The sequence below is a fragment of the Phyllobates terribilis genome, unplaced genomic scaffold, assembly GCF_046119375.1.
Source record: "Phyllobates terribilis strain yellow unplaced genomic scaffold, ASM4611937v1 Scaffold_6__1_contigs__length_29720123, whole genome shotgun sequence".
Taxonomy (NCBI): domain Eukaryota; kingdom Metazoa; phylum Chordata; class Amphibia; order Anura; family Dendrobatidae; genus Phyllobates; species Phyllobates terribilis.
In genome coordinates, this window is record NW_027362766.1 from 27,825,287 (window position 1) to 27,849,134 (window position 23,848).

Genomic DNA, 23,848 nt, shown 5'->3' on the forward strand with positions numbered 1-23,848 from the left:
GTCCATAGGACTTGTGTCCAAAATGCATTAGGCTTGTTCTGATGTTCTTTTGCACTTCTGACACTGAATTTTATGGTGAGGATACTGGAGAGGTTTTCTTCTGATGACTCTTTCATAAAGGCCATATTTGTGCAGGTGTCTCTGAACTTGTAGACTGTGGGTGCCATGCATACCAGGATGGGGGACACGTATAACGGGAAGGAGGGGGACATATATACCAGTATGAGGGATATTAACAGAATTTGGGGATATTACCCCTGTAACAGTGTCAGCAGCAGACCCCCTCCCCTTAATAGGGTATCATGACCACATCTTTTGCTTCAATTTTTTTTTCTATTTCCCTCCTCTAACACCTAGGTGCATCTTATGGTCCGGCGCGTCTTATAGTCCGAAAAATACGTTGTGTGTGTATATACAGTACAGACCAAAAGTTTGGACACACCTTCTCATTTAAAGATTACTCTGTATATTCATGACTATGAGAATTGTACATTCACACTGAAGGCATCAAAACTATGAATTACCACATGTGGAATTATATACTTAACAAAAAAGTGTGAAACAACTGAAAATATGTCTTATATTCTAGGTTCTTCAAAGTAGCCACTATTTGCTTTGATGACTGCTTTGCACACTCTTGGCATTCTCTTGATGAGCTTCAAGAGGTAGTCACCGGAAATGGTTTTCGCTTCACAGGTGTGCCCTGTCAGGTTTAATAAGTGGGATTTCTTGCCTTATAAATGGGGTTGGGACGATCAGTTGTGTTGTGCAGAAGTCTGGTGGATACACAGCTGATAGTCCTACTGAATAGACTGTTAGAATTTGTATTATGGCAAGAAAAAAGCAGCTAAGTAAAGAAAAACGAGTGGCCATTGTTACTTTAAGAAATGAAGGTCAGTCAGTGCGAAAAATTGGGAAAATTTTGAAAGTGTCCCCAAGTGCAGTTGCAAAAACCATCAAGCGCTACAAAGAAACTGGCTCAGATGAGGACCGTCCCAGGAAAGGAAGACCAAGAGTCACCTCTGCTTCTGAGGATAAGTTTATCCGAGTCACCAGTCTCAGAAATCGCAGGTTAATATCAGCTCAGATTAGAGACCAGGTCAATGCCACACAGAGTTCTAGCAGCAGACACATCTCTACAACAACTGTTAAGAGGAGACTTTATGCAGCAGGCCTTCATGGTAAAATAGCTGCTAGGAAACCACTGCTAAGGACAGGCAACAAGCAGAAGAGACTTGTTTGGGCTAAAGAACACAAGGAATGGACAATAGACCAGTGGAAATCTGTACTTTGGTCTGATGAGTCCAAATTTGAGATCTTTGGTTCCAACCACCGTGTCTTTGTGCGACGCAGAAAAGGTGAATGGATGGACTCTACATGCCTGGTTCCCACCGTGAAGCATGGAGGAGGAGGTGTGATGGTGTGGGGGTGCTTTGCTGGTGACACTGTTGGGGATTTATTCAAAATTGAAGGCATACTGAACCAGCATGGCTACCACAGCATCTTGCAGCGGCATGCTATTCCATCCGGTTTGCGTTTAGTTGGACCATCATTTATTTTTCAACAGGACAATGACCCCAAACACACCACCAGGCTGTGTAAGGGCTATTTGACCAAGGAGAGTGATGGGGAGCTACGCCAGATGACCTGGCCTCCACAGTCACCAGACCTGAACCCAATCGAGATGGTTTGGGGTGAGCTGGACCGCAGAGTGAAGGCAAAAGGGCCAACAAGTGCTAAGCATCTCTGGGAACTCCTTCAAGATTGTTGGAAGACCATTTCCGGTGACTACCTCTTGAAGCTCATCAAGAGAATGCCAAGAGTGTGCAAAGCAGTCATCAAAGCAAAAGGTGGCTACTGTGAAGAACCTAGAATATAAGACATATTTTCAGTTGTTTCACACTTTTTTGTTAAGTATATAATTCCACATGTGGTAATTCATAGTTTTGATGCCTTCAGTGTGAATGTACAATTTTCATAGTCATGAAAATACCGAAAAATCTTTAAATGAGAAGGTGTGTCCAAACTTTTGGTCTGTACTGTATATATATATATGTATGTATGTATGTATATATATATATATGTGTGTGTGTGTGTGTGTGTGTGTGTATATATCACGATTACGGTGATACTAAACATGTCCAGTTATTTTTTTATTAATGTAGTGAAAAAAATCAGAAATTTGTATAAAAAAAAATCCACCGTTTTCCCAGACTCCGTAACGTTTTAAATTTTTTGGTTGATGGAGCTGTGTGATGACTTATATTTGGCAGGGCGAGACCATCTGTTATTTTATACTATTTTGGGATAGATATGACGTTTTGGTTGCTTTTTTACGGCATTTTTTGTGTATTTCAGCTACTAAAAAAATCCAATTTTGGCGTTTTGAATTTTTTTCTGTTTACGTTGTTCACCGATCAGGTTAATTATTGTTATATTTTGAGAGATCTGACTTTTCTGAACGTGATGATACCAAACTTTTATTTAGTTATTTTTACTTTCTTTATTTTAATGGGGGAAAAAGAATGATTTAAACTTTTTCTTTTCTGTATTTGCTAGTCCCATTAGGGGACGATCGCTTCTACAATACTATATATGCTGAGCGTTCCGTCCTATAACTGTGATAAAAGTGTCGATGGGGCCCTTCCCATTAGTCACTCCCCATGATTGATAAATTATCGCTGCTCAATCCCTATAACCAGACATCTGCCATTTTGCTCTTGTGTTGGCCAGGTCCATCATGGGAATTCTGTTGAAGTCTCTTTTAGTTGATGATTTGTGACGTGTCGGCCTCATTGTCTGAGACTGTTTCTTTTCACATGTTTTTATCATTTCCTCCTATATATGATGTCGGTGTTTTTACAGGATGTCCAATTAAAGAGCGTGACAATGAGAAAGTTGAAGAAGAGACCACTATTAAGGAAGACCCTGAAAGGGAAAAAGAAAGAATCTCTGCAGGTAATGTCCATTTTACTTCATTCATGTGACAGCAAGGAAAACCCAGTGGCACAAAAGCAGAAAAATAAAATGCCGTCCTTCTACCAACTTCCATCGCTGCATCTCCATGAAAGCCTTGAAATCAAGTGATCTCACCACCGGCCGTGTCTGAGATCGCACGAGCCATGAATTCACGTCAATAGGACTGAAATGCAATACCACACACGGCCCACTGACAAGCGGGGCACTGCTTAATGAATGCAACCTTCATTTTCTATTCTCACATAGCCCCTTTTAAGCCCTTCAGACCCCCAAGCCTGTTTTCACCTTCCTGACCGGGCCAATTTTTACAATTCTGACCACTGTCACTTTATGAGGTAATAACTCTGGAACGCTTCAATAGATCCCCCTGGTTCTGAGTTTGTTTTTTTCGGGACCTATTGTAGTTCATGATAGTGGTAAAATTTCTTCGATATGACTGGCATTTATTTGGGAAAAAAACTGAAATTTGGTTAAAAATTTTGCAATTTTCAAGCTTAGTTTTTATGCTTTTAAATCAGAGAGCTATGTTACAGAAAATAGTTAATAAATAACATTTCCCACATGTCTACTTTACATCAGCACAATTTTTGAAACACATTATTTTTCATTGTTTGGAAGTTATAAGGGTTAAAAGTTGAGCGATTTCTAATTTTTCCAACAAAATAAAACCATTTTTTTAATGGGACCGCATCCTATTTGAAGTGACTTTGAGGGGTCTATATGACTGAGAATACCCAAAAGTGACACTATTCTAAAAACTGCACCCTTCAGGGTGCTCCAAACCACATTCAAGAAGTTTATTAATTAACCCTTCAAGTGGTTCACAGGAATTAATGGAATGTGGAAGAAAAAAAATTAACATTTCACTTTTTTTTCACAAAAATGTTACTTTAGACCCAATTTTTTTACACTCACAAGGGTGACAGGATAAATAGTACCATACAATTTTTTGTGCAATTACTCTTGAGTACGCCGATACCCTATATGTGGGGGAAAACCACGGTTTGGGCGCACAGCAGGGCTTGGAACTAACGGAGCTGCATTTGACTTTTTGAATGTAAAATTTGCTGGAATAATTAGCAGACGCCATGTTGCTCTTGGAGAGCCCTTGATGTGCCTAAACAGTGGAAACCCCCTCCACAAGTGAAACCATTCTGGAAACTAGACCCCTCAGGGAACTAATCTAGATGTGTGGTGAGCACCTTGAACCCCCAGGTGCTTCACTGAGTTTTATAACGTAGAGCCGTGAAAATAAAAAAAAAATGTTCCCACAAAAATGTTTTTAGCCCCAAATTTTTTATTTTCACAAGGGTAACAGGATAAAATGGACCCCAAAATGTGTTGTGCAATGTCTCTTTAGTACACAGATACAATATATGTAGTCGAAAACTACTTTTGAGGCACAGTGCAAACCTCAGAAGAGAAGGAGCACTATATTGGAATTCAGATTTTGCTGGGCTGGTTTGACGGTGCCATGTCACATTAGCAGAGCCCCTGAGGTGCCAGAACCAGGGCTGTGGAGTCGGTAAGCCAAACTTCCAACTCCAACTCCTCAATTTCCATGACACCGACTCCACGACTCCAACTCCCTCATACACGGCTCATGTTTAAGTGATAAATTTACTGTAGCACAGATTCATCTCAGCTAAAAGTCTAGACCCTTAGATCAGGAATAGGACAGATATTTATAGGACATTTCCTAACTTTACCAAATTCTTATGAAAAAAATATTCCCTACAAACTGCATTGAACTACTGTACCCAATTTATTATATATTTTAGGAATTGGAGTCTGTCCATTTTATACCGATTCCGACTCCACCAAAGTGGACACCGACTCCACGACTCCAACTCCACAGCCCTGGCCCGAACAGTAGGACCCCCCATAAAAAGAAAAACATTTTACAAACTACCCCCCCTCAATGAATTCATCTAGGGGTGCAGTGATCATATTGACACCACAGGTTGGCCACAAAACTTCATGCCATTGGGTAGAGAATAAAAAAATAATTACATTTTTACCAACAAAATTTTGTTTTAGCCCCAGATTTTACATTTTCACTCTGGGAAATGGGTAAAAATGGCACAAAGATTTGTCCCACAATTTCTGCTGAATGTAGAAATACCCCATATGTGGCTGTACAGTACTGCTTAGTCATACTGCGAGATTTGGGAGGGACGGAGCGCTTTTTGTCTCCTGTAGCGCAGATTTTCCTACAATAATTTGCAGACTCCATATACAGAGACCCTAAGTGCTAGAATAGCAGAATTCCCCTCAAGTGACCCCATTTTGGAAATTATACTTCTTTGGGAATTTATCTACAGGTTTGATGAGGATTTTGACTCCATTGGCTGTTTTCCAGAAACAAGTAGCAGTGGATGTTGCTGAGTGAAAATTGCAAACTGTCGTTGTAGTGACCAGTACATTGTAGTGACCAGTATGTTGTGCCCAGCTCGTGCTTCTGGAGATATGAACCCAGAAATTAGGTGTGCTCTCATCGCTACAGAAATGCCAAACATGTGGATGCTAACTGTGGTTTAGGCACATTTTGGCTCAGAAGGGAGGGGGACATTTGGATTTGGGAGCGCAGAATCTGCTGGATTTCTTTTGAGGAGCGATGACCAATTTCCTTTTTCCAGAGCTTTTGTGCTACCAGTAACGAGGAAGTCCCCTTTATTTCTGATAACAGATCATGGACCTGAGTGGGGACTTGCTTTTTTGTGGATTGATTTGAAGCTTTTGTTAGGAATATTTTACATAACATTATGGATCACATTTATCCGGCGCTCTAGGCTGAGCACTTATATCGGGGTTTCCACCTTAATCTCCAAGTGATGTGATTCAGATGAAACCCCCAAGGGATCCATTCACTGTAATGAGGCAGCAGAGTTACTCTGAACTCCGTCAGGCCTCTGTTCAGTGGTGTCCTCCTATTCAGAAGTGCACAAAACTGGCATATCATGCTATTATGCACTCCTAAAAGGACGGACACCACCGGATCACAGGCCAGACGGCGTTCACAGTTCCTCCATCTGCGTCATTATAGGGAATCTTCCGCCGGGGGTTCCGTCTGAATCACGTATTTCAGAGATTTACAGGGAAACCCCGATGTAAGCGCTCAGCACAGAGCGCAGGATGAATGTGATCGAAGTCATACTGCGATCTTTGGGAGGCAGAATGAAAGGGGTTGTCCACTACTTTATACCCCCCCCCCCACCCCCATGTATCCCCCTGGGGCCCCTAAGACTTCTTATAAATACCTTCTGTTGTTGATAATGCCTGTGAGCAGCGCTATCACTGGCCGCTCACAGGCATCAAGTGACCCCCGGCTGCAGCCAGCCCCGACATTCGCTGATGTCACGACAAGTTCTGGCAGCCGCCGGGGGTCACAATCTTCCTGGTTCCACTGTGGATGCCAGGCTGTGGGCAGGGTTACCCTGCACATCACACCCGGCATCCACCGCTCGCTCTGCCTTTCCCCATTCATTGGGAAAGTGCGCTGTGGATGCTGGGTGTGACGCGGGGGGGGTAACCCCGTCCCCAACCCAGCAGCCACCGCGGGGACCTCAGCGCTGAGTCACACCTCACTTGTCGTGACGTCAGCGCAGGGTCACGTGATGCCTGTGAGCGGACACCGATAGCGCCGCTCACAGGCATTATCAGCAACAGAAGGTATTTACAAGAATTCTTAGGGGTCCCGGGGGGGATAAATTGGGGGGGAATAAAGTAGTGGACAACTTCTTGAACAAATCAACAGGAGGTGAAGAATTGGTTTTATTTATTTTTTATGCCGTTCCTCATGCGGTATAAGTGATTAGACAACTTTATTCTTCGTGTCGGTGCGATTACAGCGATACCAGATTTATATCGGGTTTTTATGATTGGCAGCTGTCACACACTAAAAGACGCCTTTTATTGCTCATCGCCATATTTTAAGAGCTATAATTTTTCCATATTTCGGCCGACAGGGTCATGTAAGTGTTTGATTTTTGTGGGATGATTTTACTTTTTTATTGGTTACCATTTTCGGGCAAATTAGTTTTTTTGATCTCTTTCTATTCCAATTTTTGGGAGGCAAAATGAACAAAAAAACATCAATTCAGGAATTATTTTTTTTTATTTTTTTTTTATGCCATTCCATGTGTGGTAAAATTGATCAGGCAGCTTTATTCTTCAGGTCAGTACAATTACAGCGGTGCCACACTTATATAGTTTTATATAGTTTTTTTTGGCTCTGTTACAAAATAAAAATTATTTTATAGAAAAAATAATTGTTTTTGCACCACTGTATTCTCAGAGCTGTAACTCTTATTTTTTGGCTGATGGAGCTGTATGGTGGCTTGTTTTTTGAGGGACAAGATGAAATTTTTAGCGGTATCATTTTTATTTACATTCGTCTTTTTGATCGCGTTTTATTCCACTTCTTGTTCAACGGTATGATGATAAAGCATATTTTTTGCCTTGTTTTTTTATTTTTTTACGGTGTTCACTAAAGAGGTTAACTAGTGGGACAGTTTTATTGGTCTGGTTGTTCCGGATGCGGCGATACTAAGTATGTGTACTTTTTTTGTTTATATTTTTTTTTTCATAAAAATATTTATTTATGGGTACAGTGTATATATATATTTTTTAATTATTTTATTTAGTTATTTTAATATTTTTACTATATATATATATATATATATATATATATATATATATATATATATATATATATATATATAATTTTTTTTTTTTTTTTGCTTTGTTCCACTATGGGACTTTCACTTTTTTCAGCCTGATTGCTTGTATGGTCTAGGAATGCAGGAGCATTCCTATACTATACAAACTGTCAATGCAGCACTAACTGGCAAACTTGCTAGATCATGCTGTGCGCATCATCTAGCAACTTTGCTAGGTCTGGTGAACCGGATGTCATCATGACAACATCGGGTCACCAAATCAACGTCGTCGTAAACCCCCCCCCCGCGCGATGACGTTTCTTGGGCGCTGATCCAAGGCCAGAGGGGCTTCCTCCCTCTCTAAATGCTTCTGATCTTGATTGCAGTATTTCGAAGGTTAAAGTGTCGGGAGTGGTGCCGCACCACTTCTGGCACTGAGTGCCGGGTGTTAGCTGTCAGAATCAGCCAACACCCGGCGGCGATCGCGCGCAGCGTCTGTGTGCTTAAAATCGCCTGGACGTATCCATACATCCAACGTCGGTAAGTTAAAGGATTCCATCACCCCCTAAAATGCATGTTAAATGGGCTACACAGTGTTGTAGGAGTCTTGGCCCGTATAACAGCTATACTAGCACTGGTTCAGTGCCTGAAAAAATAACTTTTTTTCACAACTTCGGTGCACCCTTGTCGTGGCCAAGAATTGCTGCCAGCGTGTTTGCACTCGCACCTACTTGCAGTGGCCGCACGCCCTCTCTTCTGACTGTATTAGTGCAGCAAGCGGCGTCAGAAGAACGGAGACGGAGGAGAACACTGGTGGCCACAGACTCGCCGCAGTATTCAGACAGTGCCCTGAATCCTCCTGATTTGCATATGGTGACGGACTCCCTTTGACTCCTTGTTGGGGGGGTGAGAATTCAACCTTAGTGATGTTATTGGATGTAGGACCTTTTTCTTCTTCAATGATTTTCATTATGTTTTATGCATTTTGCAGAAGTATGTTTGTGGCCAGTGAGTTTATGTTTTGTTTTGGGCATCTTCCTTTTTTCATATTAAAAATGCTAAATATTTTGCATCTAAAAATGTATGTTTTTGGCGGGATTGTCAACCCTCATAATCTTTACCGTTTTCTGTTCTAAATAAAGTTTTGATTTATGTTTAAGACTCTCCCCGAGTTTGACGACATCGCTGTGTATTTCTCAAGTGAGGAATGGGGGTCTCTAGAAGAAGCCCAGAAGGAGCTCTATCGACAGGTCATGATGGATAATTACCAGACCTACACGTTGGGTAAGTTCATGCAATTCATTTCAGAAAACAGACTTGTGACGACACAGCATTTAATCTTAATTATACCAGATGTACTGTATATTCTCAGTAGGCCAGGAGACGTAGACTATTGTCATATGAGTCTTAATGTTGACTCTTGAAATTGATGTTTGTGAATTGTTGAATGGCTGCTGTTTACCTCTTATATCAGCTCCCACAGTGTATTGTGTTACTATCTTTGGAGGATCGGGACTCAGGATCATTGAACAATTGATGTTTGCTAATATGTTGATTACCCATTGTATAAGTCCATGTAGCTTGTTGACCTGCGAAACAGTGGAGAACAAACTAGGCACATTGATTAAATACTCAAATAATGAGAGTTGTTCTCATCCCACCCCCTCTCCCTCATTTGGATTTACATGAACCACAGATGTGGTTATAAAAAGGGATTTCTATCGTACTGCAAAGAAGACACTACAAAACAGCAGGCTGGACACCATGGCTCCATCAAGAGGGACACAGATTTGACATTCTACAGGATTCCCGCCTAAGGGACCACTGCCCTAGCTGGAAGAATATAGATTTGGGGAAGCCAGGTTGGGACCCTACTGTCACCTAGCCCTATGGAGACATTCGGAGAAGCCAGGTTGGGACAATCTGGTCACCTGGCCACATACCTCAATGGACTGTCAGTTTCCTAAGCTTGCTGCTACCTCCTCTCTGTGGGTGCCCGTCCAAAGCAGGCTGCCACTGGTTGGGGTAGTTGGCCCTGGAAACCCCGAAGTCGCAGCTGCTTCCAGTGAAAGGGGGAGACTCTGTAATTTGCACCATCTTGTGTATTTGTTGGGACTGTTCAACAGTGGGGAAAATAAGTATTTGATACACTGCTGATTTTTCAAGTTTTCCCAGATACAAAGAATGGAAAGGTCTGTAATTTTCCTCATACACTTGAACTGTTAGAGAATCTAAAAAATAAAAACAGAAAATCGCATTGTATGATTTTTAAATAATTAGCATTTATTGCATGAAATAAGTATTTGATCACCTACCAACCAGCAAGAACTCTGCCTCTCACAGACCTGTTAGTTTTTCTTTAAGAAGCCCTTCTACTCTATTATTTGTATTAATTGCACCTGTTTGAACTCGTTACCTGTATAAAAGACACCTGTCCACACACTCAACCAATCACACTCTAACCTCTCCATCATGGCCAAGATCAAAGAGCTGTCTAAGGACACCAGGGAATAAATTGTAGACCTGCACAAGGCTGGGATGGGCTACAGGACATTAGGCAAGCAGCTTGGTGAGAAGGCAACAACTGTTGGCACAATTACTAGAAAATGGAAGAAACACAAGATGACTGTCAATCTTCCTCGGTCTGGGGCTCCATGCAAGATCTCGCCTCATGAGGTAAGGATGATTCTGAGAAAGGTCAGGAATCAGCCCAGCACTACACGAGCGGACCTGGTCAATGACCTCAAGAGAGCTGGGACCACAGTCTCAAACATTATCGTTAGTAACACACTACCCCATGATGTATTAAAATCCTGCTGGGCACGTAAGGTCCCCTGCTCACACCAGCTCATGTCCAGGTCCATTTGAAGTTAGCTAATGACCATCTGGATGATCCAGAGGAGGCATGGGAGAAGGTCATTGGTCAGATGAGACCAAAATAGAACTTTTTTGTATCAACTCCACTCTCTGTGTTTGGAGAAAGAAGGATGAGTACAACCCCAAGAACACCATCCCAACCGTGAAGCATGGTGGGGGAAACATCAATTGTTGGGTGTGCTTTTCTGCAAAGGGACAGGACAACTGCACTGTATTGAAGGGAGAATGGATGGGGTCATGTATTGTGAGATTTTGGCCAATAACCTCCTTCTCTCAGTAAAAGCATTGAAGATGGGTTGTGGCTGGGTCTTCCAGCATGACAATGACCCAAAATACAAAGCCAGGACAACTCAGAAGTGGCTCCTTAATAAGCATTTCAGGGTCCTGGAGTGGCCTAGCCACTCTCCAGACCTGAACCCAAAAGAAAATCTTTAGAGGGAGCTGAAGCTCAATGTTGCCCAGTGACAGCCCCGAAACCTGAAGATCTGGAGAAGATCTGTATGGAGGAGGGGGCCAAAATCCCTGCTGCAGTGTGTACAAACCGGGTCAAGAACTACAGGAAACGTCTGACCTCTGTAATTGCAAATTCTACCAAATATTAAGTTCTGTTTTTCTATTGTATCAAATACTTATTTCATGCAATAAAATGCAAATTAATTATATAAAAATCATACAATGTGATTTTCTGGATTTTGTTTTTAGATTCTGTCTCTCACAGGTGAAGTGACCTACGTTATAAATTACAGACCTCTCCATTCTGTGTAAGTGGGAAAACTTGCAAAATCGTCAGTGTATCAAATACTTATTTTCCCCACTGTATATGTTTATTGTCTGGTGGTGGTTGAATAAAGTATTGCCACACTGTTTTACCCTCACCCACGAGTGCTGGCGTTCTGTGGGAGGCGCCTTAGTCCATGCGGTCTCAGGCCAGCGGATGAGAGCACCCACTTAGCTGCCGTAGGTCAGTGTATGAATTTTGGATGTACTTTCCATGGCCCCGATTCATCAAGACCAGCATTGTGTAGTCAGAGTCTCTTAATTCCTGAAGAGGGGCATGCTTTTTTAAGAATCTTTAATGTCTGAAGAATAGCATGCGTCTCCGTGTTCCACGCCAAACATCTTACTCCATTCAGAGACTGGAGTGAGATTTCTGGCATGGGGAACGCCAAAGTTCTTCATGAATTTGTCAAGCTGTGGCGTCACATCCCTGTCCTTTCCCAGCTCCTTCCATATTGGCAGAGCTGGGAGACACTGTTGGGAAAGCACTAAAAGTCGCCGCGGCATAAGACACTCGTATACAACCTGTGTCCGTAGATGTTGCACTGTGTGTACCTGCAGCTGGTACGTCAGAGTGAATGGTGTTCTTTTCCTATTTTGGATAAAGATTCTATAAAACCTGCGTGGTTAATAACATAATTGCGCTATCTGTTTTCAGGTCAGCATAACAAAAAACCAAAATTAATATCATGTCTTGAACGAGGAAAAGACCCATCAATAACAGGCCGGGGAAGGCATTTAAAAGCATCTGGTATGTTTTATCTTTTTTTTTATTTAATTCATAATTTGTTGCACAATTAGTAAAAAAAAGAAAAAGAAGACTGTCATCTGCATAAATTGTGTGTTTGTTCAGTTTTTCCTTCCTTTCTTATGTAATTGAGGGAGGGGTGATGACCCATTGCATCTCCAAGACTTCTATTACCTTAAAGGGGTTTTCCACTACTCAGTCAACCCCTTCTCAAAACTGTAAGTAAAATAATAACACCTATAATGTCCTATCGGCCTCGGTGCTGTTACAGCAGTGTGGGCACTGGCTCTCCCTGGGCGATTCCTGCAGCCAATCAGCGGCCACTTCACTGTCCCCATCCTTCATCCAAATTGGATATCCTGAGGAAGCGAGAGAGCAGGTTCCGCTCTCACTTACTCTTCCTGTCAGAGTTACGTTTCAAAGATGGGACAGTGAAGTGGCCGCTCATTGGCCAAATGGATCACATGACATTATGTTACACAAGCCCCGGGAGAGCCAGTGCCGACACTGCTGGAATGACAACAGCACAACAAGAGGTGAGTATAGGTATTTATTATTTTACTTGGGGCATACATACTTATTGATAAGTGGTTGTCCCAAGTAGTGAACATCCCATTTAAAGGGAATCTGTCAGCAGGTTTTTGCTATGTAATCTGACAGCAGCCCAATGTAAGGGTAGAGATCCTGATTCCAGCGATATATCGCTTTGTTTACTGGTTGCAGCAGTTGTGAGAGAATTCCCATTTTCTTTGCTGCAGATCTACAGTTGCGCTCGGAATGATGCGCTCGGAATGTTGCGCTCGGAATGTTGCGCTCGGAATGTTGCGCTCTTTGTAACCCCTCCCACAGCACTGATTGGCTGCTTTTTGTGTACACTATGTAATGACAGAAAGTTGCTACTCAGTGCTGGGGACGTGGTTGGATTAGGAGGCACGAGCCACTTAGTCCTGTAGTGATAATCTCCTGCTGATGAAATATTGATTTTATTGAAACAGCAAAACACAGCCCAGTAAGTGAGACATCATCACTGGAATCTGAGTCTCTGCCCCTACATCATGCTGCTCTCAGATTACATAGCAAGACCTGCTGACAGAGTCCCTTTAAAGTGATTCTCCACTTTGGACAATGTCTACATGTTAAAGGGAATCTGTCACCAGTTTTATGGTTCTCAATCTGAGGGAAAGAGACTGATGCCATCATGTGGGCTATGTGCTTTAGTTGTAATAATGTACGTGTTTAATCTGCTAGTTGTCCCTCTGTCTAATTCCACCAGCACCATTGGTTGACAGTTTTCTGTTTTCACCGTACAGAGGAAGAAAGCTGCTAATTGGTGGTAGGTATATGGATAATCGAGGACTACATAGCAGGAGTTTCAGAGGGCTAGGAGATCTGCAGCAGATAAGTGATTTATCTCAAGTATGGCCAGAGGGTGTTAATAGACGGTTTCACTTTATGCAGGATAACTCTGGTGACAGATTCTCTTTAAAAAAGACATAAAGCGGAACACAACACACCGCCACCCGGTGCAGCCAGGTCAGTGGATTGTGGTCCGTTACTGTGGTGAATTTCCTCCCATACACATAAGTTAACAGGATTTTCAGTGCCCAGACAACGGCCAGGCATTCCTTTCCTATGGTGGTGTACGCTTTTTCTCGGTCTACCAGTTTCCTTTAAAGATACGCCACTGGATGTCCCTGCCGTGTGCTGTCCACCTAAGGACAGCACCCAACCCACTGTCTGATGCATCAGTCTGCACCCAAAGTCTCTTGATATAATCAGGCGCAGCAAGCCTGTTCACATGCTTCAGCCCATTCCATCTGCTTTCATCGGTACAGCGGCTGTCGAAATGGCCTTGGTGTCCACCCGATGCTCAGTCAGAGTAGTTTGACCAGGCTGGTTAGAGAAGAGCCCACAATACTGGTCTAATAACCCCCGTACTTGACTGGATTGGGCTGGGGTGAGGTGATCCACTATGGTGACTTGCTCCACCCTCCTTTTTTGTAGGTGTGCTGTAACCAGGGCTGTGGAGTCAGTGTGTGTCCATTTTGGTGGAGTCGTATAAAATGGATCTACTCCGACTCCTAAAATATATAATACATTGGGTGCAGTAGTACAATGCAGGATGTGCTGTAAATGTTTTCATAAGAATTTGGGAAAGCTGTGAAATGTTCTATTCCTGATCACAGGATCTCGGCTTTTAGTTGAGATGAATCTGTGCTGCACTTTATGTACATGCTCAGTAGTGAGGCAGGGCTGTGGAGTCTGAAGTCGGTGATATTGAGGAGTCGCAGGTTTGGCTTACCAATTCCTCAGCCCTGGCTGTAACAAGGCTAGGAGGGGACGAGGTTCTGAAGCATCTTGAGGGGGGCAGCATATAGCTACCGCACAGGTATCTCTGGCCTGCTACCCTTTTAATCGGTCAATATGAATCCTCTTAGTTTGGGTGTGGTGGGGGACAAACGCTTCTGGATAGGTGACCCCCCCTTTTTTGCCGACTTGTTGTGGCGAATAAGAATTAGTACCATCACTTGCTGGCCCACATTGAACTCTCGGGGCTGGGTACCCCTATCATAGTAGGTTTTTTGTTGCCCTTGTACCCCCGCTATGTGTACCCTTGCAAGCCGCCCAGTGTCTTGTATCCTCTCTCGCATCTGCCTCACATAGCGGATCACTGGTACTCCCACAGAATCGGAGCAGTCTTCCCTGTGTTCCCACTCCAAGTTTAGCGGGCCCCGAGGCAGCCTGCCTTATAAGAGTTCGACTGGGGAAAAACCGGTAGAAGCCTGCGTCATCAATCTGCAGGCAAACAGGAGCTGTGGCAGAGCTTCTTCCCAGTCCCCCTCCCTCCGTTTCTAAGTAGGCACAGATCATTAGTTTTCGGGTCCCATTGAACCGCTCGCAGAGTCTGTTCGTCTGTGGGTGGTATGCAGAGGTGAAAACTGGTTAAACCCAAGACCATCTCCACAGGGCACGCAATGCCTTCCTCACGAATTGTTTTCCCTGATCCGACACAACCTCCTTGGGGAAACCCACCTGGCTAAATATCTTGATTAATGCTTGGGCCACCCTCTTTACAACTATTCCTCAGAGAGCTACCGCATCAGGGTATCTGGTGGCAAAATCCACAACCATTAGTATGTATTTCTTCCCTGAGTGACTGGGTCAGGGCAGAGGGTCTATCAAGTTCACCCAAACCCCTTTAAAAGGTTCTGCTATTAACGGCATGGGTTATAAAAGGGATTTGCGCTTGGGGGGCCTTCCACCCGTTGGCAGGGGGCACAGGAGCTTACAAATTTTTTGATTTCAAGGGTCACCCCAGGCCAGAAGAACCTGCTCATAACCCTGCGTTGGATCTTTCTCACTCCCTGGTGTAACCGTATTGGACCTGCATGGGCTAAGGACAGGATCTTCCTTCTGTATTTGTCCGGCACCACCAACTGCTTAGTACCCTGCCCCACTGTGTCTCGTGTGGTTTTCTATCCGCCACCCATTCTTTTAAGTCACCTGGGAGCTTGGACATAAACTGTTCCAGCATGAATATATCCAAGAAAGGTTCTGCTTCCCGAGCCCCCAGTCCTTCTATCCACCGAGTGCATTCTGTACGTAATGTATTGGCAAACTCCCGGTGCGTGTGTGCCCTGGGCATGTCAGTCTCCTGAAACTTCTTCCGGTAGGTTTCAGGCATGTTGTCATACCTCTCTATTAATATGCTACGAGTAACATCTCTGATACCCGGAAGATAGGTTATTAAAAGTTTCTATTGCTTTTCCGGGCAAGCAAACCCTCAAAAATCTGGGCCAGTCGCCGACTGACACCTCATGCAGCAGGCAGAGGTTCTCAAATAACTGGAGATGTTCATCAATGTTCTAGTTGTCTTCATTGAACTGTGGTATGTCCCTGGACCTTAAAGATGTGGGCCCCTTTCTCCTTTTATCCTCTGTCACCTGCGCTGGAACGGGTGGGGGTACTTCTACATGCACATCCAGTTATTTGCTTACCACTGCCGCCCACTCTATCTCCGTGGCCAGCGTCTGCCTCAACTTATTCGGTCGATCCTCCGCCATCTGGATGACAGCCCTAGGCTGTGGTCCCTTTACGGAGCTGACCTCCTCCTGTGGGTGTTTTCTGTCCCACTTGGCCAAGCGTTGTATTAGGGTCGCCCGGTTGTTCTCTGGCAACCTCTCTAGCTCGCTCCCAAACCAAAGGGCTCTCAGCTACTCCTTGAGCTTCTTGTAGATTGAGTCTGCCATCTTTTCTGCCAAGTCACCGCTCAGTAACTTTACTGGATAAGCTGTCCATAAATAGATGATCCCACTGCTGACACTACTTCTGAAGATCTGAGGTTGTGGGTTGTATTAATCACCTAGGCCGGTTAACGATGCAATTAGTTTTATTTGTTCCATCTACGGTCTTACAGGAACTCCGGGTAGATGGCCACAATGAGATGCCCCCCAGTCCACAAGATTCCAACCCAGACCGGTAGTTTTACTACCCCCTTCCCAGGCGATACCCACTGTCTCCCAACTTTTGGTTGGCCCACAGCTTTTGTATCTCCCCTTGGTATAGTCTATAGTCACAGCCTATCCTCCTCCAGACGACAGATACCACAACCGTAGTACAAACGTGTATCCAGCTCCAGCCAGCAACAACCCTCCCATTCCCTCATCAGTGTACAAAACACCCCAAGCTGTCCTCCAGAATTGAACTCGGCCCTGGGGAAAAATACGCCTTCCCCTCTTTGCTTCAGCTAACTGCTTTGGTGAAGGTATTCTCCTGAGGCCGAGCCCCTCACTTGGGACTGCATATGAGATCCTCTGTGGTGACGGCTCCATTGGGTCTTCTTTCTCCATCCACATTATGGGACTAGTGACTTGGAGAACAATGGCTTAATTGAGACCCCTGAGACAATAACGAGAGTAATGGAATGCTTGCTTTACCTGATTACCAAATTCGTGTCTGGCATTATGTATACACAAGATCCAACCCGCACGTCTTTCTCTGCTTATTGTCACTGAATGGAAACATCGATTCCTGAGGCTGGAGACTTTCCAGGAGACATTTATGCACCTTAAACTGACGAGCAAGCAAATCTGTAATAAACCACAGCAAGCAAATCTGTAGTAAACCACAGCAAGCAAATCTGTAATAAACCACAGCGAGCAAATCTGTAATAAACCACAGCGAGCAAATCTGTAATAAACCACAGCAAGCAAATCTGTAATAAACCAGAGCAAGCTAATCTGTAATAAACCACAGCAAGCTAATCTGTAATAAACAACAGCAAGCAAATCTGTAATAAAACACAACAATAAGATCGACTTAACCGGTGGTCCGTGCTGGAAATAGTTTGCATCGCTTAGAGCCGTGGACTCTGCTCTACGTCCATTGGTCCAATATTCGGTAGAGAGTCAGTGACTTTTTATGTTCTCAGGCAAGAGCTTGTGCTTTTACCTCCAGAGCTGCTCACTTCTCAGATGTCTTTAGGTTTCCGTGATCAGTGGGGATCTTTGGAGCTGGACCCCCAACAATTTACATGATATTTAAAGGTACCTAAATATACATATGCAATATAAAAAGTTTAGCTACTTTTTAAAGGTTTTATATTTACTGAAATGCGTGTATTTTCAATTTTAGGTAATTTTTGCAATTGGACTTTAAGAATTTTACACCGGTTGTGGTCTTCATTTTCCAGTCTATTGCTGACTGCAGAATGAGTTAACTGAGAATCTGTCAATGAGCTTGTTCTGACGAGAGAATCTGTAACTCCTATATTCCTTTTTTCTTTTTTTTTTTTAGCTCCTCTTGGCTGATTGTATAACCACCTGAATGAGCTGAGATTTTGTGGTAAAAAATCAATGGAGGGGAGCACAATAGTTCTATTCTCTCATCTTTCATTGTTAAGGTTGACGGTAGATCAAAATCCATAGGGTTCAACCAATAGCCTAACATGTTGATAGAGAGGAAGACAAAATCCCCATGAAGCAGATGCTAGTTGCCCCATACAATGGAGAAAATAAGTATTTGATACACTGCAGATTTTGCATGTTTTCCAACCTACACAGAATGGAGAGGTCTGTAATTTTTATCGCACGTACACTTCACCTGTGAGAGACAGAATTTTAAAATAAAAAACAGAAAATCACATTGTATGATTTTTAAATAATTAATTTGTATTTTATTGTATAAAATAAGTATTTGAGACAGTAGAAAAACAGAACTTTTGGTACAGAAACCTTTGTTTGCAATTACAGAGGTCAGACTTTTCCTGTAGCTCTGTGTGCTTTGGGTCATTGTCCTGTTGGAAGACTGAGCTGCAACCCGTCTTTAGTTCTCTTACTGAGGGAAGGAGGTTGTTGGTCAAAATCTCTTGATACATGACCCCATCCATCCTCCCTTAAGTATGGTGCAGTCATCCTGTCCCTTTGCAGAAAAGCACCCCCAAAGTATGATATTTCCCCCCACCATGCTTCACTGTTGGGACGGTGTTCTTGGGGTTGTACTCATCCTTCGTCTTTCTCCATACACGGCGAGTGGAGTTGATACAAAAAAGTTCTATTTTGGTCTCATATGACCTTCTCCCATGCCTCCTCTAAATCATCCCGATGATCATTGGCAAAATTCAAACGGGCCTGGACATGTGCTGACGTGAGCAGGGAGTTCTTGCATGCCCAGCAGGATTTTAATCCATGACTTCGTAGTGTATTACTAACGGTAATGTTTCATACTCTGGTCCCAGCTCTCTTCATTGACCAGGTCCTCCCGTGTAGTTCTGGGCTGATTCTTGACCTTTCTCAGAATCATCCTTACCTCACAAGGCGAGATCTTGCATGGAGCCCTAGACCGACGAAGATTGACAGTCATCTTGTGTTTCTTCCATTTTCTAATAATTGTGCCAACAGTTGTTGCCTTCTCACCAAGCTGCTTGCCTATTGTCCTGTAGCCCATCCCAGCCTTGTGCAGGTCTACAATTTTGTCCCTGGTGTCCTTAGACAGCTCTTTGGTTTTGGCCATGGTGGAGAGGTTGGAGTGTGATTGTGTGGACAGGAGTCTTTTATACAGGTAACAAGTTCAAACAGGTGCAATTAATACAGGTAATGAGTGCAGAGCAGGAGGGCTTCTTAAAGAAAAACTAACAGGTCTATGAGAGGCAGAATTCCTGCTGGTTGGTAGGTGATCAAATACCTGTTTCAATCCATAAAATACAATTTAGTTCTGTAAATATCATACAGCTTGATTTTCTGTTTTTTATTTTTAGATTCTGCCTCTCACAGTTGAAGTGTAGCTACGATAAAAATTACATACCACTCCTTCTTTGTAGGTGGGAAAACTTGCAAAATCGGCAGTGTATCAAGTACTTACTGTATTTTTCCCCTCCCCCATGACAGCACACCTTGAGAGAGAGGATCCGCCCCACCAAGGACAGGAAACCGTCTGAAATAAAAGGGCGGTACCTCTCCCTCGCTTCAGTTGGTTTCCTGTCCTTGATGGGGAACCTGTCTGGAAGAAAGAAGACTTACCTGGGGCTGTCCCGGTGTGGAAGAGCGGGCACTGGCCTGTGCACCGGGTTCAGTATCCCAGAAGCGCCGTCCGCAGCTTCCCCTGGGGTCTGTCCTCCCGGAGACCGCGGCGCCGTCCTCCCCCTGCAGTGTGGAACGCTTCCGGGTGTGACGCGCCTGACGTCACGGCGCAGGGCACGCTGGGAGCGGCGCGCTGGGTGACATCAGGAGGCGGCGCCGATCCAAGATGGCGGCGCCCATCGGAGCGTCCCAGGCCGTTTTTTTTTTTTTTTTTTTCAACGGAGCGCCGGCCTGAGGAAGGGGGAGGGCCCACAGACCGGAGGAGGCTGGATGGCCCTATATTTAAGGGGGGGGAGCTATCCTGGAAGCGTGGTGCGCTTCTGAGACATGGCTGATCCAGATAGCCAGGAGCAGCAGCAGCTTACCCCCCCACCTCAGCAACAGAAAAAGCAGAGGAATGCATCGTATACAGACAGCCGCTCGAGTAATCGTAGTGGCAGCCGCAGGAGTAAGGCTTCGAGTGCCTCGGGACCATCCAGAATGGAATCATCGGTTCCGCGACAGCCTCCGAATCCGGTACCCGTTTGTGACCTCCGAGGGTGAGTGAGCTTCGTGAATGTCACTGGTTAATAACGGGAAGTCTCTTATGTGCTTCCTTTTTTTAGGAGCCTAAGAAGAGTAGTGCCAAGCAAAAGCATAGTGTGTGCCCTTTGCCAAGCTTCTCTCTCAGTAGAGTGGCAGAAACCACTTTGCCAGGGCTGTGTGACCAAAACCATAGCTGAGAATTCCCGGGATTTTGCTGCAGATTTAAAGTCCATAGTACATGCAGAAGTTCAGGGGTCCCTGAAAAGGTTCCTTAGAGGGAAGAAAAGGCCCCGTAGAGAGGTTTCCCCCGTCTCTGATTCCTCCCAGTCCGAGGAGCAGTGGGATTCATCGTCCTCTTCCTCATCGGGGGGCGGTAGACCCTGCTTCCCCATTGAGAATACAGACAGACTGGTTAGGGCAGTAAGATCAACCATGGGTCTGGAGGAAGAGAGCATCTAAATCCCGGGAGGACATCATGTTTGCGGGCTTGGGAGAGAAGAGACGCTCATTTCCGGTTAACAGTAAGATTCAGGGCCTCATTGACCGGGAGTGGAGGAGACCTGAGAGATCAGGGGCTTTACCCTCCTTCTCCAAAAGAAGGTACCCCTTCGAAGAGAAGGATGCGGAACCTTGGGATAAGATCCCCAAGGTGGACGGAACTGTGGCAAGGTCATCGAAAAGATCTTCCCTGCCCTTGGAGGACTCTGGCGTCCTAAAAGATGCCCTGGATAAAAGAGCTGACTCCTTCCTGCGCCACACGTGGGAGGCGGCGGCAGGTGGCCTAAAACCAGCGGTGGCTAGCACCTGTGTGGCGAGGTCCTTGATGGTGTGGCTCCAACAGCTGGAAGACCAGCTTAAAGATAAAAAGGTCTCCAGACAGGCAATACTTGCAGAGCTACCTCTAATACAAACAGCATCGGCCTTCCTGGCCGACTCTTCAGCTGACTTGGTCAGACTGTCAGCTAGGGCAGCGGGACTATCCAACGCAGCCAGGCGGGCCTTGTGGCTCAAAGGTTGCCCAGGCGACCTACCTTCGAAACAGAAACTGTGCTCCCTCCCATGTGATGGTAGACTCCTGTTTGGCCAAAAGTTAGAAGACCTGTTGGAAAAAGCAGGCGATAAAACCAAAGGGTTCCCGGGATTTTCGGGGGAACCAAGAAGATTTAGTTTTCGGAGGAGAAAATTTAACCGGGGTCGTCCTACGGGAGACAAAAAGAAATGGGAAGCCAAGTCCAAAAAAGAATCGGGCTACATGTTTGGAGGACCATCCTCGAGTTCGAAGAGATCCTCCCAATGACGCCAGGCTGGAAGTGGGTGGAAGGCTTTCCCACTTTCTTCCAGCTTGGGATGCGATAACAGCAAACCCCTGGATTCTGAAAATTATCAGTGGGGGCCTGAAGATCCGGTTCAGCCAGACCCCCTGGCGGACCTTTGTGGTTACCCCCCTACGAAAGGTCCAGGAAGAACAATTAGCCCTGGAAACAGAAGTGTTAGAGTTAGTAGGAAAGCAGGTCCTTCTCGAAGTACCAGCAACACAGAGAGGGAGGGGGTTCTATTCCCCACTATTCATGATAAAAAAAACAAACGGGTCCTTAAGGACCATCATCAACCTCAGGAGTCTGAACCAAGTAGTAGAAAACCAGACTTTCAAGATGGAGTCAGTAAGCTCGGCAGTGAAGCTCTTACATCGCAACTGCTTTATGGCTGTAATAGACTTGAAGGACGCATATTATCACGTCCCAATCCATCCGGAGTATCAGAAGTATCTGAGAGTAGCCCTGTTTATTCAGGGGAAGCTGAGGCATTTTCAGTTTGCTGCCCTACCCTTTGGCCTCTCCATTGCCCCGAGAATATTTACGAAACTAATAGCAGAAGTGACAGCCTTCCTACGGATCAAGAATGTAGTGATCGTGCCATATTTAGACGACTTCTTGATAATAGGGAAAACAGAAGCCCACTGCTCCAGTCAGCTCCTAGTGGTCACGGAAGTGTTGCATCAGCTGGGGTGGTTAGTAAATTTCCAAAAATCAAGACTAACCCCCTCCAGGACTCAGACCTTTCTGGGTCTAATCCTAGACTCTCGTCGCCAAACCTGCTTCCTCCCAGAGGACAAAATCTGCAGGTTGATTGCATTAGTCTCGAAGGCCATTCAAGCTCCAGAGATGTCTCTGAGAGAGGCAATGTCCCTCCTGGGTTCTATGACAGCCTGTCTCCCAGCAGTAATGTGGGCCCAGGGGCATATGAGGCGGCTTCAGTGGGAGGTCCTGTCAGCACAGAGGTCCTGCAATGGGCATTTAGAAGGCAGGCTCTCTCTCTCCCCACAAGTAGTAGATTCCCTTTTGTGGTGGACAGTCAGGGGAAATCTAACCGCAGGCGTTCAATGGTCCAGACCAGTAGATCGGGTAATTACGACTGACGCAAGCAGTTCCGGATGGGGGGGGTCATCTGGCAGAACTCGCAATACAGGGTCACTGGGCTTACCACGAGGGGGGAGCATCCTCAAACTTAAAGGAGCTTTGGGCCGTAGAAAGATCCCTCAGGGGCTTCCTCCCTCACATCCAAAATCACCATGTCCAGGTCAGGTCCGACAACCGGACAGCAGTAGCCTATGTGAATCACCAAGGAGGGACAAGGTCACGCCCTCTGATGGTGGTGGCAGACAGGATCCTTGGTCTAGCAGAGCGAAACCTCCTATCCCTCAGCGCCCTTCACATAAAGGGGATAGAAAACGTGAAAGCAGATTTTCTAAGCCGCCATACCCTAAGACAGGGGGAGTGGGGGTTGAACCCGGAGGTCTTCCATCAGATTGTCCAGTTATGGGGGCAGCCAGACATAGACCTGTTCGCCACAAGGGCAAACAGAAAGGTGCAGAGATTTTGCTCCCTAAATCCGGCAGAAAATCCCCATGCCGTAGATGCCCTCCAGATTCCTTGGGGGTTCAGGAAGGCCTATGCCTTTCCGCCATTAGTGATGATTCCAGTAGTGGTGAGGAAGATCCGGGAGGAAGGCGCCAGGGTGATTTTGATAGCCCCTTTTTGGCCCAAGAGGCCTTGGTTCTCTCTGCTTCGGCTAATGTCGGTGTCAGATCCCTGGATTCTACCAGAGAGGCCGGACCTTCTCATGCAGGGACCAGTATTCCATGCCCAGGCCAGGGGGTTCCATCTTTCGGCATGGAATTTGAGAGGTCGCTATTGAGTAGCAAGGGGTTTTCACCAGGCTTGGTTTTCTGCTCCCCAATAAAGTAGAAACTAATTACAACTAAGATTTATAGCAGGGTTTGGGGTAAATTCCTAGAGTTTATAGATATCCCGCTATCGAGCAAACCTCCGATCAGAGGGATCCTGGAATTTCTGCAAAAGGGGCGGGACCTGGGTCTAGCTACAGGGACCCTTAAGGTTCAAGTTTCAGCTTTGGGAGCACTCTACAATTGTAATCTGGCTGGGAATAGGTGGATCTCGAGGTTTATCAAGTCCTGTGCCAGAGCAGGACCGGTTAGATCCTTGGGACCTGAACTTAGTCTTGAACGCTCTTACTAGTGAACCATTTGAACCTCTACACAAGGTTTCTCCAAAAATTCTCACCCTTAAGACCATCCTCCTAGTGGCCTTAACGTCAGCCCGTAGGGTGGGGGATCTGCAGGCCCTTTCGGTTAATCCTCCTTACACACAAATCTTTGAGGATAGGGTCACCTTGCGGCCAGATCC

General features: G+C 45.1%; 1 protein-coding gene across 6 annotated transcripts in view; it reads left to right on the top strand.

The window, feature by feature from the left end:
* The window catches only part of LOC141152761 (uncharacterized), a 486,446-nt gene that overhangs the window by 403,267 nt on the left and 59,331 nt on the right, over positions 1–23,848 (top strand). For all 6 annotated transcript variants that reach the window (XM_073637449.1, XM_073637450.1, XM_073637448.1 and 3 more), the window contains 3 exons: positions 2,866–2,958; positions 8,801–8,924; positions 11,953–12,045. In XM_073637449.1, coding sequence (XP_073493550.1) covers positions 2,890–2,958; positions 8,801–8,924; positions 11,953–12,045 — 286 coding nt within the window. In that variant the 5' untranslated portion in view covers positions 2,866–2,889. The remainder of the gene's footprint in view (positions 1–2,865; positions 2,959–8,800; positions 8,925–11,952; positions 12,046–23,848) is intronic.